An 18,609-nucleotide genomic window follows, 5' to 3' on the forward strand; every position below is an offset into this window, starting at 1 on the left:
ATGTCTCTTAGCCTCGACCACTGTATCAAACAGTACAGGGGGCTGAAGCTGCTGTGTGAACTCGGGCTGGGAAGCATGTAGGCACCTCTCGTGAGATGACTGTTGCCTGCTGCAAAATGACACAGTGTTAAGGGCTGGTAACTGTGCGTCTAATTTCGTCATTGTTTCAGTCTCTTCATACTGTTTAGAATGCTCTGTCTTCAGCTTGTTATATAGGTTTCTTCCATAAAAAAGAGGTAAAGTCTTTATTAGGGACTAACTCTTTGGTTTTGGTTTTCATTTCAGACAAGAATCCTGCCCCCTTGTGAAGGAAAAGGGAAGGGAAATTAAAAAAAAAAAAGTCATCACAGAACCCACAGTTCCCCAACTGTGTCTGTTGTAAAGGATATGAAACAGATTTGCAAATAGTGTGAGCATAGAGCTGCAATGGCAAGAAAGTGCACTATAGCGCGATACTACAATCCCTCTCGTTTTGACAGATTGTCACATTCGAATCCTTTATGCTCTAAAATCGTCCTTTCAATCACCCGTACATGGACACAGACTCAGTGATGTCACCCAATGGTTTCTGAAGCCTTGGTAATGCTGTTTCAAACTAACTTTCATTCAACCTTGACACAGGCGAGTGGTTGAGCTGAGGTGGGCCTTTAGGCTCTTGGCAAACAACTACAACGTGTCCTCTTGCAGTTAGATCCCTCACAACCCCTATTCAATAAACTAAAGGGATGAGTTATGAGATCAATTCTGTGTGCGCGTAAAGACATGAACTGTTCAAACCAAAACCTTTTTTGCACCAGGCTGTATACATGTTTATTTCTGCTGTCAAAATGGGCATTTTAATATATCTGCTTGGACCTCACATATATTTATGTCTGAACACTCTAGAGGGCAATAAACCATTTGTAGTCAATGTTTTCTGAATGGATGTGTGCATGCGTGTGTGCGTGTGTGTGTGCGTGTGTGAAAGAGAGAGAGAGAGAGAAGAGATAAAATAGTGAGTGTGCTGAATTATTTCTATGGATCTTTCAAACACACATTTATGTTGTTTATGCACCCTGTATCTGTCATTATTTTGTCTTTTGAGCTTGCACTGTCTTGAGGATTAAATGACAGGGGTGAACAGATAAAACATACACACTCGCTCACATACACCAGTCAATAATTCAAGAAGCCCAGGCTGTATTACAGAGCAAAGTGAAACTACTGAGGCTCTTATTTTTAACAGCTGGTTTCTCTGTCAGGTTATAGAAGTTCATTTTCGAGCATTACTGAAATTACTAGACATGTGTGAGATTGTCTTCAAGCAAAATCCAACACATTCTCCACAGAAGTAATTATGCACCCTGAGCTGCTATCACTTGAGATGTGAATTCAAATATTTCAGTAACTGTCTTGTGTACAGGATTTTATTTCCAGTCCCTTCGTTTTGTGCCTGACGTGCAGAAACCACAAAGGCGCTTACAACTAAAACATTTTCTTTTTGTTAAGAAATGAGGTCAGGGAATTGTCAGCTCTATACTGAGGCAGGTTCCAGGGTCAGCTTCATCTCATTTCCATCAATCCATTGAGGGAAGTGAAACAAGGAGTGTACTCCCATTTAAGTAATGAAATTTATCTCCTGAATGTACGGAAGTGAAGTCCAATTAATTGACACTGTCTCTTGGCAGAAGTGTTTAATCCCAGCCAATGAAAAAATATTAGAATTAAAGTCAAGATACTTTGAACTTTGGAGTGAGAAGCGTTTTGTGTGACCGCACGGAAATTAAAGGGACTTGAAATGTCAGAGTAAAATGCTGTTTTACTGTGAAGAAACATCAAAGTGAGCTGTCAAGGTGACTGTTTCATTGTGCTCTTGTGAAAGGTTACAAAATACAGAAAGGACAAATGGAGACTGAAATCGGGTGTAATGCAGAGCCAGTAGAGGTTTCACTTTCCCCTCTCCTGAAGCACTGCTGTTTATACAAAATAATTGTTTTTTTTGCAGCTAGATAGGGTAACAGAATCACAGAGAGAAGAGAAGAGATGCCCTTTCAATCTTGTTCTTGGATACGTAACATACCTTTAGATATTTGTTTGCCCCTGTGCAAATGTCTCATTGTTGTAAAGCACAGTTTATTTTTCACACTCGCTATCAGCAAGCCCCTTAAATTTAACTGTTCCAAATAAAAAATGGTGTCACATTTAGAAAAGCGACCGGCTGAGCTCTTATCAGCCCGTGGCATGTGTAATCTATGAATACCGTGTGTTGCTTTTCCCTGTGAGGAGTTGGTGTCACAAGGTTTTGATAGATGGCTCAGACTGTGCAACTAGAATGGCTTATGATAGCCACAGCGATCAAGTCCAAGGGAGGCAGCGGCAGCAGAGGCAGCAGCAAGCTTAACTACTGCTGTACAGCCATGCAGTAAAAACATACAGTACTGTACGCCCTGCTGCTGCACGCTGCGCTACTCGCCGATCACTCTGCACACTCTGCACAATGGGAACAAGAGCCGCTGCCTGCCTGGTGGCTCTTTTTCTCAACAGGAATCAAAGAAAAAGAAAGAGATAGAAAGAGGGAGGAAGTGAGGGAGCGAAGGAAGCGGAGAGTGAAAGAAGTGCAGGACAAAGACTTGTGCGGAGGGACGGAATGGAGTATGGAGGAACAGACAAGGAGTTGTGGATGAAAGAGAGAGGAAGAAGAGGAGTTTTTTTTGTAAGTGAGATGGTGAATAAATGAATGAATGAATAAAAGGATAAATGAATGAGTGACCAAATCGAATGAGTGAGACAGACTGAGTGAAGGAGTGTGTCTGGAAGTGTTCTCTCGAGTGAGTGATTGTGTGTGTGTGTGTGTGTGTGTGTGTGTGTGTAAGCCATGTGGGAGTGTGTACGCAAGTGGACGAGTGGCTGAACAAGTGCAGCAGGACAGAGAGAGAGAGAGAGAGAGAGAGAGAGAGAGAGAGAGGGAGAGAAAGAGGGAGATTGGGAGAGGGAGAGAGGATATGTTTCGTCAGAGAGGACACACTCCAGTGGCTGTGATTGAAGTATGGGCCAATTAACACAAGGAGCATTGAGCTACAGCTGCACTCTTCTCTTCATTCCTCCGCTCCCCCACACTGCCATATTACCCTGTACGACACACACACACACACACACACGCACGCACACACACACACACGCACAAACACACACACACACACACACACACACACACACACACACACAGACAGTGACACACTTGCATGTCTACACACTGTGGGCACCACACTGCACTGGCACTTTATCTTATCTAGCACTATGGTGCAGCAATGGAACCAAGGAAATTACACAGGCTACATGCAGCAGTGTTCTCGAGCACGCTGCAGTCTTAGATGTGGACAAATGGAGGAAGAAAAGAAGAGAAAATGAGAGCTTTCTTCAGGGGAGGGTTTCGTATTGTAGGCACTTGCGGTGACTCAGAGACACAGCAATTTCTTCTAATGGTTTACACTAGACTACATATTAGCCTGCATATACTTCAGATGCTTTGTTTGCTGTGAAAAACTGGCCTGGGCTTATTTAGTGCATCTGGTGCCACAGGCAGCAGGTCCATTACTCTGCATGACAGACTGGAATGAAGCAGCAGAGCTCCGATGTGGAGCAGAACACAACCTCTGAACACTGCACATCCACAACTTCCACACTCTCGACTCCACAGGCTCCCTTCCCAATTCACATCTCCCCAGCAGAGCCGATGCAGCACAGACCTGGCAGGCTGCCTCTACTGGAGTTCAGAGGAGAACGGGGCTCAGAGAGGTGTGGATACCAGCAACCGGCTCACTCCTCTCTTTTGACTCGCTCTTCCAGAGTCACCGCAGGCGCTCACTGCAGCTGTATCATGTACAGTTAATGGAGCAGAGGGGATATGAAGCTCCTAAATACTGGGATTATTTTTCTACCATCACACTGACAACCAGAATCAATTTTTCATTTTTTGTTTAGAGGCTATACACAACTTTTTAATTCTTCATTGGTGTTTGCAAGAGTAACAAGAGCTTCAGTGTAATTCTCTACAGAGGACCATACCTTTAAAGTAGCTGATTTGCCTTCAGCAAACGAAAGCTCCAAACCTGTTTTGTTATTTTAAAACTGGTGAATAAGTTGTTGCATAATCTGCAACCACAGTAAACAATAATTCCTACAGGTAATAATTTGGAATCACTGTGAGCTCATTATGCAGTTTAAATGAAACATTAGAGCCCAGATATGATGAGGTGTTGACTGATTGAGATGGGTTGGGTATTTTGGACGAGGAAGAGGCTGGCTCGCCTGCGTAAATGTTTTCTCTCTCATCTTCTTGATTAGCTGTCTCTGTCAGCCGGAGAATTTTCCTGCTCTTAAGTGCTCGGTAAATATTCCTCAAGGTGTTTTTAGTTTGCTTCTAACAGTCACCGGCATGAACGCCGGCTTTTGTGCTGCTCAAAATTCCACTTTCTTTGCTTCAGAAGACAAACTCAACAGAAGACAAACTGAGCAGACTCAGCGGAAAAATAATTATGCCGCAGATACAGTGAGCTTCTCATTACGGAGATCAACAATGTGAAGTACAAATACTTCAATGTAAATGTTAATATTATTGAAAGGTTTAGAAAGCAAATGATTGTAGGTGGATGTGTCTCGACAGAGTCATTATAAATCTTCTAAGCAAGATCTTTTTTATTACAATTTGAAAGGTTTCCTCTTCTTTTTTTTGTTATTGTAGTAAATGGAGCCCCGATCAAGAAAAGAATATATTACAATATTATTATACTAGTGATGATCTAATTATATTTGCCTTATAGCCTCTATATTGTTGCTTTATTGCCATCCGCATTGCTGAGATGTGCCACTTGCATGTTCGATTGCAGGAAGAGACACACTCAGCAGGGAAAGTGGATACTGTGTAGATACTAATACACTGCATTCACACTTCCCACAAGGCCCACTATGATGGAAGGACACAACGTAAACACCTCATGAGAGTGAAATACAGAGACAGGCCGAACAGTAAATGGCTCAGTGCTCAGCACTCTTGAAAAACAGCTCCAAATGATATGATGTACCGTATTCCTGCAGCCTCGTCTCTCGCTCTCTCATTTGCTCTCTCTCTGTTTCTCCGTCCTCCCCATTCCTTCCTGCCACATCTTCCTTGCCTTAAATAAAACAACAAAAAACAAACAAACAACAAAGCGCTGTTTTTCTCTCCTTTCCCCTTCATCATTACCTTCTCCTTTTCCCTCTCTCCTACTAACAGGTCTGTCTCTCCGTGTCTCTCCATACCTCCATCTCTTTTCTTACCCGTATCTATCCGCCTCCCCTCATTCGCCCTCTCATTCTATCTCATTTCACCACTATTCTTTTTTTCGCTATAGCCCCCCACATCACACACATAGTACACAGACCGAGTCCTGCCACTCAAAACAGGTTTGGCTGTGTATTTGTTTAGGCCAAACACGTATACACATCCTGGTAATCAATATTTCTTTTCCTGCTACTCTCCTCACATATTGTACGGCCCCTCTCAACATCCCTCCCCACTTCGTCCTCTCCTTTTCTCCTTCTTTTTCATTCTGTTCCTTTCTTTAATCAACCAGTTTGTCCGTTACAGACCATACAAACTATGCTAGCGTATACTTCTTTTTCTTTTTTCACAACTTTCACTTCTTTACTGTACTCCTTTTTCTCCCCTTACTTTTTCCCTCTCAATCACTTTTTTTCTGCTTCTGAGCTCATGCGGTCAAAGAATCAGCAGATTATAACTAACAGAAAAGGTTTGGATGGAGACATAGAAAAATCATGTATGTGTGTGTGTGTGTGTGGGGGGGGGGGGGAGCACAGTAAGGGAGTATAACTCTGGAAGGAATATTATGTCAGCTGGCCTCTGTTAATCAATGTGATTGTGTTTGCTACCTGAAGCCATGAAAATTGGGAGAAGAGATGGGGAATATGAAAAGCCCGAGCCGAGAGATGGAGCGAGGAGAAAGTGAGAAGGAAATGGAGAAAGGGAGGGAGGGCAGTTGGCACCAGAAGTAAATTGAAAATGATGTGCTGTGTTTTTGTGTGTGTGCAATACACATATTAAGCCTGCTATCGCTCAGGTAGTCATTATCTTTCTGTTTGGTTGTTTGTGTGACTGTGTGCGTACATGTTTGTGTGCTGTGCATTAACCCTCATATCTCTAAATCATTGGGCTGCACTATGGCGAGAGTGTCGCCATGCACTTAGCTAAGTGCGTGTGTGAAATTTCAAAAGCTTGCATGCATTTGTCTGTGCATCGCTGCAGCTGTGTGAGGGCGAGTGTGTTTACAGTGATCCTAATTGTTGTTATCATTCATGCAGCACAATAACCACCTCCGCCCCCATCTTTGTCTCTGTCTGCTATTAGCTCTCTCCCCCTCTTGCCCTCCTAGCCTCTAACGGCCAGTTTCTATTTTTCCTCATGTTGTTCTTTCTCAACGTGCAGCCTAAACAGCAACCATTTCATCTTCTCTAAGTCCTGCTTTCTTTTCCTCTTCGTCATTGCTTTACCTTTTTACATTTCAACATTGTCCAGTATTGTCTCCATCCAAAACCAACTTTTATAATCTGATGATTGAAATCAGAATGATTACATTTTTGCCTGTCCTCAATCTCTGATGTGGATCTTACTATCTTTCATGCCTTCTCTTCAACTCTTTTTTTTTTTTGCTTTCGTTACCTCCTGTCCGTTGATTCCATGTCTCCTGTGCTGCATATTATTCTTAAAAAAAACAAAGTCTAACTCCATGACATCTTCTCTTGCTTCTCCTTTTTCTTCTTCAACTTCCTGTACTTGCTCTATCTCTTTCTTTTAGGCACCCTCTCTTAGTGCGATACATATCTGCCTCCCCCCTCGGCAGGTTGCCATGGTCGCCATACCTACTCTCTCTCTCCTATTGGTCCTGGCAGAGTGGGCAGGTCAGGTGGACGCCTCCCCACACCTCCTGCTTCGGCCCAGCCCGCGGGAGCGTGATGCAGGTGCCATGATGAACTTCAACATTGCCGTGATCCATGCTGGTGCTACTGTGCAGGCAGAAGCTGCGGTGGCGGGGTCTGGGGGAAGGGTGCTTTACCCCGGCTTTGGCCGCGTGTATGGCTCCCTGGGGGAAAGCGTGGTCACCCAGTGGGGCTCTGCTAACGTCATCTGGCTACAGGTTGGACACTTCCTGCTTAACCTCCTGCTCTTTTAGTCTTACTTAAAAAAAAATAAAAAATCCAATGCTAATCATTATTGCTACTCATTCCCATTATTTGAGTTGGATGGGCAGCACTGGTGACTTTTTAGTTTTAGCAAGTCATGTCATGTAATTAGATATTTTCTCCAGAATAACACAAAGTTAAAACAAACTACCTGAGTTGGACAACTCTATTAGTGGCTTTCTTTTCTCATCTTTCAACCTTTCACAGGTGAATGACAGTAGTCCTAAGACTGTTCTGTCCCAGCTGTGTGAGCTTCTGGCAGCGCGGCCTCTGCAGGGTCTGGTTTATGAAGAGGAACGGCCCCCTCGCACGGCCTGGGGTCCTTTGGCCCCCATGCTGGAGTTTGTCTCTGCACAAACAGGACTGCCCATTGTGGCTGTAGGAGGGGGAGTGGGGCTGGGAAGGATGCCACAGGTAGGAGTTGGGGGATTGGGGTTTGGGCGGGAGTGTGAAGAATGAGTGTATTTATTTTTTTGTTTGTGTGTGTGTGTGTGTTACAAAAGGAGTGCAGATGTCACAAATGTATGATTGTGTAGGTCAAAATGTGAGGCATGGCAAGGGAAACAATGCTAATAAGCTGTGTGATGTAAATAAATCACCATGGAACGATCAGACTATGAGAAAAGTAAGAGGGGGAGAGCTGCTTAATTTCCTATAACTCGGGAGGAGCATTTACTTATTACTGATTATATAGTTTTACCATAAACATTTTGTTGTTAGACTCGGACTTCAATTCAATTCAGAAAACTTTATTTGTCCCCGGGGGATCAATTCAAACACAGAGCAGCAAATAAACGACAGTGCAGCTATACCAAAAGTTTAACCAAAGATAAAGTGTTATCAAAGAATAAAGTGTCATTACCAGTGGCCCACTGTAGTGCACTGCTCCTCTTTAAATCCCAGAAGGAATAACAAGTGGTGATTATGTACTGGAGGGTTAGTTGCGCCTAAACTGTATGAACATATAGAAAACATCAAGACAGAGCTCTGTAGTATGAACAAGATTTTTTTTTAGGGCTCTGCGTTCTGTGAAAAAATACTTAACAGTAATAATTGGCTCTGTGGAGAGATCCGTCTGATGTGTGTTGACAGCTTCTTAATAAACCCGTTGTGAATCTGCACTAAATGCTGATGCTCTTCCCTCATAGATCTTTTCCAATCTCGGTAGCTTGTTGTAAGCCATCGTGGCGCCTTTCATTCTAGCTCAACAAACGCCATCAGCTTGCAGGTCCCCATCTCCTTTTATAGTACAAAAGTTCCTTGAAGAATAATGTATATCCATTCACCAGGTTCATCATCAGCACGTTAATCTTCTTTGCTCTGGTATGATCACAACACAATTGCTAACAGGGCTCGTGAAGATGTGAAGCAAGACTGTCTGTTGTCTGTCTCTGCTGTTTCTCCTTGAGCTTTAAGCTCATGTGGTTGAGCATCAAACAAATATTTCTATGACAAGCGTGTTACTGTCATCTTTTTGTCAAAGTCCTTCCAGACATCACTTTTCCTGTTCACGGCTGACATGGTGCATGTGTAACAGACTGTTCTGTTTGTCATATGCCTTTTGAGTAATGTGTCCCTTGAGAGTTGCCTTAGCTGCATTACGGCATTTGCTGCTGCTGTAAGCCGGCTTGCCTTGCAAATACCTCCAAAGACGTGGCCAGAGAAGTTATACCTCTGGGTACCGTTTACTTATTATTCTTTTCTTACTGAGTATATAAAGAAAGTTCGGTTACACATACGACGCTAAATGAGTGACGATGCTTGTGCAGTGTGCACGTGTTCCAATTTGACTTGAATCCTGACAGCCAGGAAAACATTTTCATAACAACTTACAATGTCACAATGCCATGAATCCTCTCTGCGAAGAAAAGGTTTGGGGAACTGCTGGTTGGATGGAGGGAGAGTTGAAGGTCAGGGTCGCCGATATGCAGAAACTCTGCAGTGTTTGATCTGTAAATGGCACCAACTGGGGCTGTCGCTCTTCTCTGATGTTCCTTGGAGGGAGACAATGAGCAGGCATGAATGTTTGTATGAGTGAATAAGGATGTGGGTGTGTGTGTGCTCTGCTTGTGTGAAAGTGTGTATGTACCAGAGAAACAAGTTGCACATGCTTTTCACCACCATACGGGGGAAAAAAAGAAACAAAAAGCATGACATGTTGTGCTTACAAATAACTGTTTTCACCATTTACTCTTGAGGAATTAAATTGTAGCACTTTGATGAACTTCCTTTGAAGATGTACCCCCGCCATCCTCATCCCCTCCCATTCCCTGAACAGACTTTTTAGAAACACTCCCTCCTGGACGTCATAAGAGAATTTGAGCAACCATCCTAGTTGTTTCAGCCCTGCAGCTGCACAAGTGCAGCTTTTCCATAAAAAAAAAAAAAACTTCAATCCCCATGATGTCTCTTTGTTGTGCATAAAATGCAGCAGACTTAGTGAACATGTAGTTTGTTACTAACTGGGCTGTAGCTGCATTAAAGACACAGAACAATAACAGAGGATGAATTGTGTTTTATTGTGAGATTTAACACCAAATCTGCTGCTCTCTTCCCCTAATCAGGAATCAGGTTCCATCTTTCTCCAGTTCAGCTCCTCTACTGCCCTCCAATTAGAGGTCATCTTTGAGGTGCTGGAGGAGTATGACTGGACAGCCTTTTCCGTGGTGTGTACACGTCACCATGGCTACCAGGACTTTCTGTCTGTGGTGGAGGGCCTGACGGACGGCTCGTTCATCGGCTGGGAGAAGAAGAGTGTGGTGATCCTGAACGTGACTGATGACCCTGGGGGGGCACGCACACGCAGGCTGCTGAAGGAGAACGAGGCGCAGGTGAGAAAGGGGGGAGGGAGGGGGGAGAGGGGGGAGGAAAGGGGAGGAAGTGCTGCAAGTATAATCGGGGGCCCCCTTGACAAACAGGTGGCTTCCCAGCTTTTTCCTTCCTTCTTCGTCTCTCCCTCTGTCCCTCCGGATCTCTCTCCCCTCTCTCCTCTATCCCTCTGTTCTTCTCTTCCCCTCCCATCTGCCAAGTCATAAAGAGTTCAACGGTACAACAAAAACCACTAGTCAGCCTGATGTGCTAGCTGGTTGATGTGCAACATTGCACAAGAGTTATTTGAAACTGACAGTTTTCTCTTTATTAAACATCTGCAAGTAAGAGGAAATAGAAAACACCCCGTGCTTCCAGGTTGATTTTACAGCTGCACCTCCGTACAAAACTTAGCCAAGTCACATACAAGACAAAGACAACAGAGCCGAGAAACAACCAAAGCAAGAAACATTCTTATTGATAACGATATGATCTAAAAACATCCTCTAACACTTAAGGTATGATAAACCAAACTTAGGCACACGCTTGAACCAATGAGCACATTTCATTTCACTTCAAACCGAAGTGTAGAAGGCCAAATTAATGTTGGTGTTGAATACTCTCAACAAGCCTTAGATCGCTCTCCATCGAGTGAACCCCCAATGAAGGTTGAATTTTGCTTCACGTTTTATTTACCATGTTTTCACTTTGTGAAATATTCATGGCTGAATCATTTCATCAAATGGCAATACTTGAAACATTTTGTTCAATTTCGGACCATGTTGTAAACTCTGAGCTCTCCACCAGCCTTTAAAAAAAAATGTGTGTTTGGAAGTATTCTGCCGTTTTACAATGTTTACTGGGAATGATAAGTCTCTCTTCAGGATGAAGACTTTACATTTCCAACAGAATTTAATCTTGTGTACTGCATGCTGCAGATCTCAAATACATGCAATGTAGAATGACATAAAAAAATGTCAAAGCTAGAAAAGTCCCACTGCTAAAGGCAAGCTTTTCAAAATGTGTATGGTGCATAAAGCAAGGCTGCTTAGTTCTTTTGGTAATTTCAGAGACTGAACTATGTTAGGAGCAAGGCTCACCTGTAGATGTCCAAATGTTCCACCAAAAAAAAAAGTCCCCCAGACACTTGACAATGTGAGTTACATACGAATAAAAAGCGGTGGTGTGTTTTTCCTTTAGTTTGAGGTCCAATGTTTACCTGAAGATATTTAACCAGCAGATCTAAAAGTGTAGAGACGTGAAATCTGGCAACACAAGGCTAGAAATGTGACGTCTTTTATCATTTCTATTCTTCCACTTTTCTCTGAGCCTAATTTGTCAACCGTCTTTGGAGATATCTATCGATTGATGTTGTTAGATGATAACAGTATCAATCCATCTTTGATTTTGTGATGATTAAAAAAAAACCCAAATCCAAATTAACATTGATTCATTACTGAACAGGATGACTTGTGGTTTTGACTTGTACCTCAGGTGTGTTTCATCCCTACATACTGTATGCCTGGTCCCTGTCCTGCTCCTCTATCTTGCTCAGTCTTTTCTTATTTTCTTAACTTCTGTTAAATATTCATTCTTACTTCTTTTGCTTCTTTTCTCTCTTTTTTTTTTTTTACCCTTTACTCACCTTGACACTTCCTTTATCTTGTCTTTTAATCCGGTCACCCTCCTTGTAACCTCCTCTTTGACCCCCTGCTAAATTTTAACCCATCTCTGTGTCCTTACTGGCTCCAACATCCCCCACCCCAAACCTCCCCTTCCTGCATTTCTTTGCCTGGAGACAAGCTCACTCTCCTCTGCTGCTTTCCTGTTAACCTCCATCTCTGTTTGGCTCTCTGTCATTCCTTCACTTCATTTGTCCATCCCTCTTGCTACATGTCTATCTGACCACAAACTTAGCTCTGTGATGGTTAAGTTTAGTTTGGGTCTCAATGTCATCGCTCATGTCCCAGCATGGCCACTGCAGCTCTGTGTGTGTCCGTGACTCTGTGTATTGGTATTTGTAAGTGTGCGCATGTGTATTCGATTCCTTAGACACTACTCCGCTTGTGTCATTGTTAATATAACATACTGCCTGCAGCAGGCTGCCGATTCGCAGTGCTTGCTTTCTAACCTTCTTGCCTCTCACAACAACACCCTTCTATAACATTTCTGTGCTAATAAAGGGCTAATAAATGCTTTTGATTGCTTAGCGATGCAGTGTTTGTTTGCACTACATGCTCTCTCTCTCTTTCTCTCCGCGACATACGGTAATGGCCTCTGCATTATAGACGTCCTTACGCAGGTCTCTGGGTCAATTTCTGCTCAAATCTCTCACTGCCTATCTTTCAATCCATTCCTTTTCCAGCTTCTGCTGTGTCAGTATGTCTTCTTCTGCGCTCTGTCGCTCTGTAGTATATTCCTCTCTCTCCATTTCCTTCTTTAGATATTTGGTGTTGTTTATAACTCAGTTTCTCTATTTCCCTCCCTAATTCAGTCTCCCTCTCTGTCGCCCTCGTCCTCCTTCCTTCCATCATTTCTCCTCCTCCTTCCTCTGTCACTGGCTAATTCACTGGAGGTTTATTGGCATACAGACGGGATTGTTTTGCCAAGCCATTACAGTTCAAAATTCAATGAAGGCACAATCCTCAAAATGTGCTTTCAGTCTGTCTCACTGACTCCCCCCCTGTTCCTCTTCCTTGTTTTCCTTCAATTCCCTTTTGTCTATCTCTTCACAACGTCATTTTTCACGTGTTTCATATTTCTTAACTCTCTCACCCTCATGCTTCTTGGGTATTTGTCAGCATTTGACCCCCCCCCGCCCCCCCCCCCCCACTCCCCCCCCCTCCCCCCACCCCACTGGTCTTTCTGCTCAGCTCAGCTCCATATTCTTCTTGTCAATCTCTTCCCACTCTCCATTTCCCCTCTAACCCCTTAAAGCCCTTTGGTCAATTTCTCCTCTCCTCTCTCTCTCTCCTCACCCCTCTTTACCTCCGGACTTGCAACAGAAAGCTCCTGCACTGTCACTGCTCTACCTTTCTTGGTTGTATTTCTCTCATTAATGTTTTCTTCTCTCTCTCTCTCTCGCTCTCTCACTCTCGCTCGCTCCCTCCAGCCTTACTCAATCAACCCACCCCTCCTACTTAAAAATTTCTCTTATCTTCACAGGCTTCATTTCACCAAAATGTGTCATCATTTGCTTTTCTCTACCATTCCCGTCTCTTCTTTTATACTGTCACTTCTGCTTTCCACCTCTGATGACTTCTATACATCTGCTCATTTAAACTCCTTCCTGCTCTCTTCTCGAGGTCTTTTCTCCATCCTGATTTAATAACATAACCTCTTCCCTCCTGTTTTCCCTCAGGTGTGTTTGGTCTTTAACCCCCCTCGCACCCCGGCCTCCCTCTCTATATTTGCGCTCTGTCATTCGCAGTTGTTGCCTTTTCCCTTCTCCCTTTACTCCAGTTTTCATCACTGTTACTTGTCCCAAGCTCATTAAGCAGTGAACCCTATTGTCCTAAAAACAACCTGGTTAGCACACATCAGATTCAGCCATGCAGTCTCCCTTCTCTCTGGTGCTCTTCTCTCTGAATCATTGCCCGACTCCCATAAACCTTATCACATCAGCTTACAGCTATCTCTCCTCTTACCTCCTTGTTTCCTCACGATCTGGCCTTTTCCATCCAACCTCTTCCCTCCCTGTTCAGGTACACCTCTGCTCCAGCTCTATCTGTCTCCCCTTACTTCTCCCACCCTCTGTCTCTCTCCTCCACGTCTCCCCTGTCCCCTCCTTATCTCACTAGCGTGTATGTGTGTGTGTGTCTCCCCTCATCCCCGTTCCCTCCCTGCCTTCCTGATGTACCTCCAGGTACGTTTGCTGTACTGCTCCCAGGAGGAGGCTGAGCTGGTTTTCCGTGCCGCCTGGGCTGCAGGTCAGGCTGGAGCCTCACACATGTGGTTTGCCGTGGGGCCGGCTCTCTCAGGTTTGGGCATGGAGGGCCTGCCTCGGGCTCTTTTTGCCGTGCGGCCCCAGGGGTGGAGGGACGAACCTCGCCGGAGGATTGCTCGGGGTGTGTCTGTGCTGACTCACGGGGCAGTGGCGATGCGAAAGGATTATGGAACCATGGGAGGGCCCAACTTTGTCACCAACTGCATGACAGACGTCAATCAGACCCAGAGACTTCGAGGCAGGATGAGGTGAGCAGGAGATGGGAAGAAAAAGGAAAGCTGGGAAAATGTGAGGAGGACAGAAGTGGAAATTTAAGGTTGCAGGGTTAGTACAAGGAAGTTGTCAGGATCCAGACAGGTCTTGTGCAAAGGGAAGAAAAGGAGGAAAAAAAGAGTCAGAATAAGGTGTATTCTATTAAATGAGTTGGTTCTGAGCCAGACTGAGCTGCAAGGTATATGGGTGGAGTTGGTTGATTCAGTGTAAGGGAGCAGGCGCACAGGGGATATCTGAATTTGGAGGTGGCTATCATCCATGCAAAATAGATGTTGTTCGTGCATGTAGTTGTGAGTTGGCGAAATTATCCCAGCATCTGTAGCAAGTGGACCATGTCTCATGTATATTAATGAGGCCGCTTTAATATATTCCTCATAGGCTGTGCAAACAGACAGCAGCACACTAACAGATAGCACAATGGCTCTGGTTATCATCTTAGTTCTTTTTTTTTTTTTTTTTTTTAGATTAAGAGGCTGCTGCAAGATAAGTCAGTGTTAGCCACACTTGTAGTTTTAGCAAATGGAGCACAGCAACAGTGGACCAGTTTAAAAGAAAAATGATAAATGGATAGTTCCTTCGTTGCTGATAAACTATCTGAAAGAACAGAGGCGGAGGTTTTCATTTACATTTTCTTTTTGCACTGCTACCTGCTGTTCACTATATGTAACTACAAGCTGCTGTTCCAATGAGGATTTCTGTCATGTAAAATACAACAACTTGTAAGTTTTGAATAGCAACTTGACATGAGGAAAACAATTAGAGGGTTTCTCCTGTTTGATTTCAGACAAACTATAGAGATTGCAGCCCATTCGAAGAGTGACAGTTGTTGGACTTCAAAGAGCCTCATGTTTCTGTGTGTCTGATCATTTGTCTGTATATATGGCTAATAGACAAGCCCTCATAGAGGTGTTGTGACTTTGTTACGAGAGGAAAAGAGCAGGACAGGCTTACTGTAAAAAACAACAATGATATGATTTTTATTTCTCCTCATCTCTTCAAACAAAACACAACTTATTGACTGCTGTAGTGTCTTACACTTACTGTCTGCCCTCTCTTTGGGTCTTCATCCTATGCCATGCAGGTATTTCAGCAACATCACACTTGGTGGTCGAGACTACTCCTTCAATGTTGACGGTTATCTTTCCAACCCCTTCCTGGATGTAATTTCTTGGACACCTGGACGTGGATGGGAAGATGTAAGGACATATCTTTGGTTCTTTTTTCCTTAGCCTGCACCCTGCGTCTGCTCTCTGAGAATAGTTATCATTTAACATATTTTATTTGTGTCTTCAAATGTGTTCATGGAAAACTGTAACACTGTTCTCTGTGAACAAAAGCAAAGACAGGGCGCCCAAAGCAATTCAACCGAGAGCAGGTTTTATGCTGATGAGAGCAACATTCTTATTGGGTCTTAACCTCTCCATGTGAGCTTGAGGAGCATATCTGTGCTGCTTTGGAATCTGAATAAGAATATAAACCTGACAGTGAGGAGAGTAAGATCCCATGGCTTCATTTTCATGTAAAGTTCACTGTGGCTCTTGGTGCCTGAGGCAGCGAAAAAATGCTGGCTGTTGACCGTGCTTTGTCTGCTTCCCCTGTGCTGATCAGCTTCTGCTGTCTCTTGAAACCTCACCCACACAATACTGTATATAATAATACACACACACACACACACACACACGCACACATCAGTATTTATAATGCTCTTACAAATGAAGATGTACTTGAATATCTCTGTGTGTTCGGGGTATGTTGGTCTGGATAAGCAAGCCATGTAAAGGCTTTACCACGTGTATTGGCATATATTGTGATGGAGCAGTGTTTAAAAATGAATTCAGTGCAAGAAATCAGTGCAAGATGATAGATTATAAATGGGTTACGGTTAGCAAATATGAGGCTTTGCAGTCTGAGTTATACAAATCAAGAGGTTATTGTGTAAAATAAGAACAGTCCTTTAAGTTTCAATTTCCCATTCACTGACTGCATTAGCTGCAGCAGAGGGATGAAAGTGTAAGTTGTACATAACATAAGGATTGATTCAGTCCCCCATCATTGACATTATTGAAGTGGCGCAATGCATAGCCAGTATACAGAGGAAGACTTTTTTTCCCCGACTGAATATGCACATATTGGTAAATGATAATTGTATTTATCGAAATCTTTAAATAATCCATCCTTGAATCGACAAAGAAAGTAGTTAATATCTGCAGCCCAACAGTCTTGTACACTTAAGCGCTAATAGTTCATTATCAGTCTTTCTGCAGACACAATGCTCTGGATGTGCTTGGTTTATCTGTCCTTGCTGATTTGCTGCCTGTTTTTTTAAGGACTTTAACTGTAAAATGAAATGCAGATTTAAACAGTTCTGCAGATTCCTGGGTGTCATTACCATCTGGTTGTAGACCATTGTTTTGCGTGTTCAGTGTCTTGTCTACATAACCAAATTCACAGTCGAGCAAGCACCAGTACCCCTGGCATGTCATGCATATTCTATAAAGCTGTGGCTTGTTCACAAATCGTGAATATGACTCCTTTTCACCTGTTGGAGATGTTTCCCCTTTAATACATGGGGATTTTAGCTTGTCAGGTTAGGAGGAGAGAGCAATGCTCATTTTCTCAACCACACTGTAGCACCTCCACACTACATGCATAGAGACCCACAGCATCCTCACAACATATATTTCGCGACAGCACATAATCACAAACATCGCACAGTTATAAATACGGATGCACCCCCACATAAGATCACAGACAACATACGCATAAATACACACACTGGTGGTTCTCAGCCTCCTGCTGGTTTTAACAGCCCACCAGAGTCCAGTCTCAGCGTGTCGTAACATGCTGACTCCTGCCATATCCCTCAAATCCCTTTCAATTAGAGGCTCCTGTGCTGGTCCTTCGACTTTGTACAAACCCAGGGTACAAAACCCGCCCACATACACACACATTCAAACACTCAGAACCCACTCACTGACATCCACATGTGTGCACACAAATTAGGACACTTAGTTTATGCCTATACAAATATGGCTACATCCTTCTTGCATAAAACCTATTGCATATACACGCACACCCACAATCAGGATAAGCGCATGTATCTGCCTATTATGCACATCCACGCTGTCGGCTCTCCCTGAATATTTAATGTTCTCTTTACAATGACTGCACCATTACCTTGAGCCCGGGAGCACCCAGCTTAGCTTACTGAAACACTGCAGACTAGTGTGGAAGGTTGTCCAGAATTAGCATGGCTTGTTTCAGCTACAGATGCACAACACAGAGGTATGTTCCAGGATATAAACTAGAAATGAATGATCATTTATTAATTTTGCCTACAGCTTCCACAGGCTCACACAATTTAGTTTAAAGTTATTATTACTAAAACTTTTACTCTGAAGCAGAACGCTTTCTCTCAGTAATTGTAAAAGTCTGAAGATGTGATTTGGCTCTTCTTTTTCTGACATTTATGTGTGCGGGGGTGGGGGTGGGGGGGGATTTCTAGTTATTTGTCTGATAGTAAGTAATGTTTTCTTATGTAAGCACTATCTGTTTCCTGTCTGTGTTCCCTGAGTGTAGAGGGATTGGATGTGCAAAGCTACGGTCGAAGTGCAGACAAAATTCTGTCATTGTTGATACCTCACTCTCCTCTCTCTGCCAGCACATGCACTACACAGACAGGCAGAAGCTGCCAACTTTCCTTTACCAGACTGACCTGCTTGGGCTCCACTTGCAATCAGGAGTTTTGTTTTGTAACTGTTCACCTTTAAATCATATTTTATATGTTTTTCTACGAGTTTAAAGATTCTATGAACTCTTCCCTTTGCTTCAGCTACACTTGTTATCATGCTTAGACAAGACTCCGTCAGGTGATCAAGCCAAAGTGTGTCAAGAGTTGCTGTTTGAAGCAGGTTGGCAAAAATAAAATGAAATAAAATCCCAAACTCTGCACTGAATCGTCACTGTTGTGGTTTGACTTTGAGTTGTTTTCACCCAGCACATGCAGAGTGCATAAATACAATGCAAAAAGAGAGTGACAACAATGATACGGCTTCAGGAATGCCTGACAGACATTTTCAGGTCAGTAGTGGACACAGAGCAATGTTGTCTCAGGGCATCGTTCCAAAACAGATTTAATAAATCATACAGAAAGGACAATGAACACCATGGGTATAATCCCACTGTGTATGTGCCTTTTCAATCATTAAACACAAAAAGGATCATCTTAAAACAGACGATATTAAATCAAACCAACTCTCTGGGTCAATTCTATTTCGAGGCCCAGAGACCTTACAGAACTTACTTTCTTACCAGAGCTTTACAGTTAACACCTGTTGTTGGTGCAAGCAGGAATCTGTGAGCTGAGC

At 43.3% G+C, this 18,609-nt stretch overlaps 1 protein-coding gene across 3 annotated transcripts in view; it reads left to right on the forward strand.

Annotated features, from left to right (window-relative positions):
• The window catches only part of grin2db (glutamate receptor, ionotropic, N-methyl D-aspartate 2D, b), a 53,935-nt gene that overhangs the window by 9,139 nt on the left and 26,187 nt on the right, over positions 1–18,609 (forward strand). The window contains exons 2-6 of one of the 3 annotated variants that reach the window (XM_079344266.1): positions 6,831–7,169; positions 7,423–7,629; positions 9,780–10,046; positions 13,889–14,217; positions 15,324–15,438. In XM_079344266.1, the coding sequence (XP_079200392.1) occupies positions 6,882–7,169; positions 7,423–7,629; positions 9,780–10,046; positions 13,889–14,217; positions 15,324–15,438 (1,206 nt within the window). In that variant the 5' untranslated portion in view covers positions 6,831–6,881. The remainder of the gene's footprint in view (positions 1–6,830; positions 7,170–7,422; positions 7,630–9,779; positions 10,047–13,888; positions 14,218–15,323; positions 15,439–18,609) is intronic. The other 2 variants (XM_079344267.1, XM_079344268.1) reach the window with 2 other exon arrangements.

This window comes from Symphodus melops, assembly GCF_947650265.1.
Source record: "Symphodus melops genome assembly, chromosome: 5".
Taxonomy (NCBI): Eukaryota; Metazoa; Chordata; class Actinopteri; order Labriformes; family Labridae; genus Symphodus; species Symphodus melops.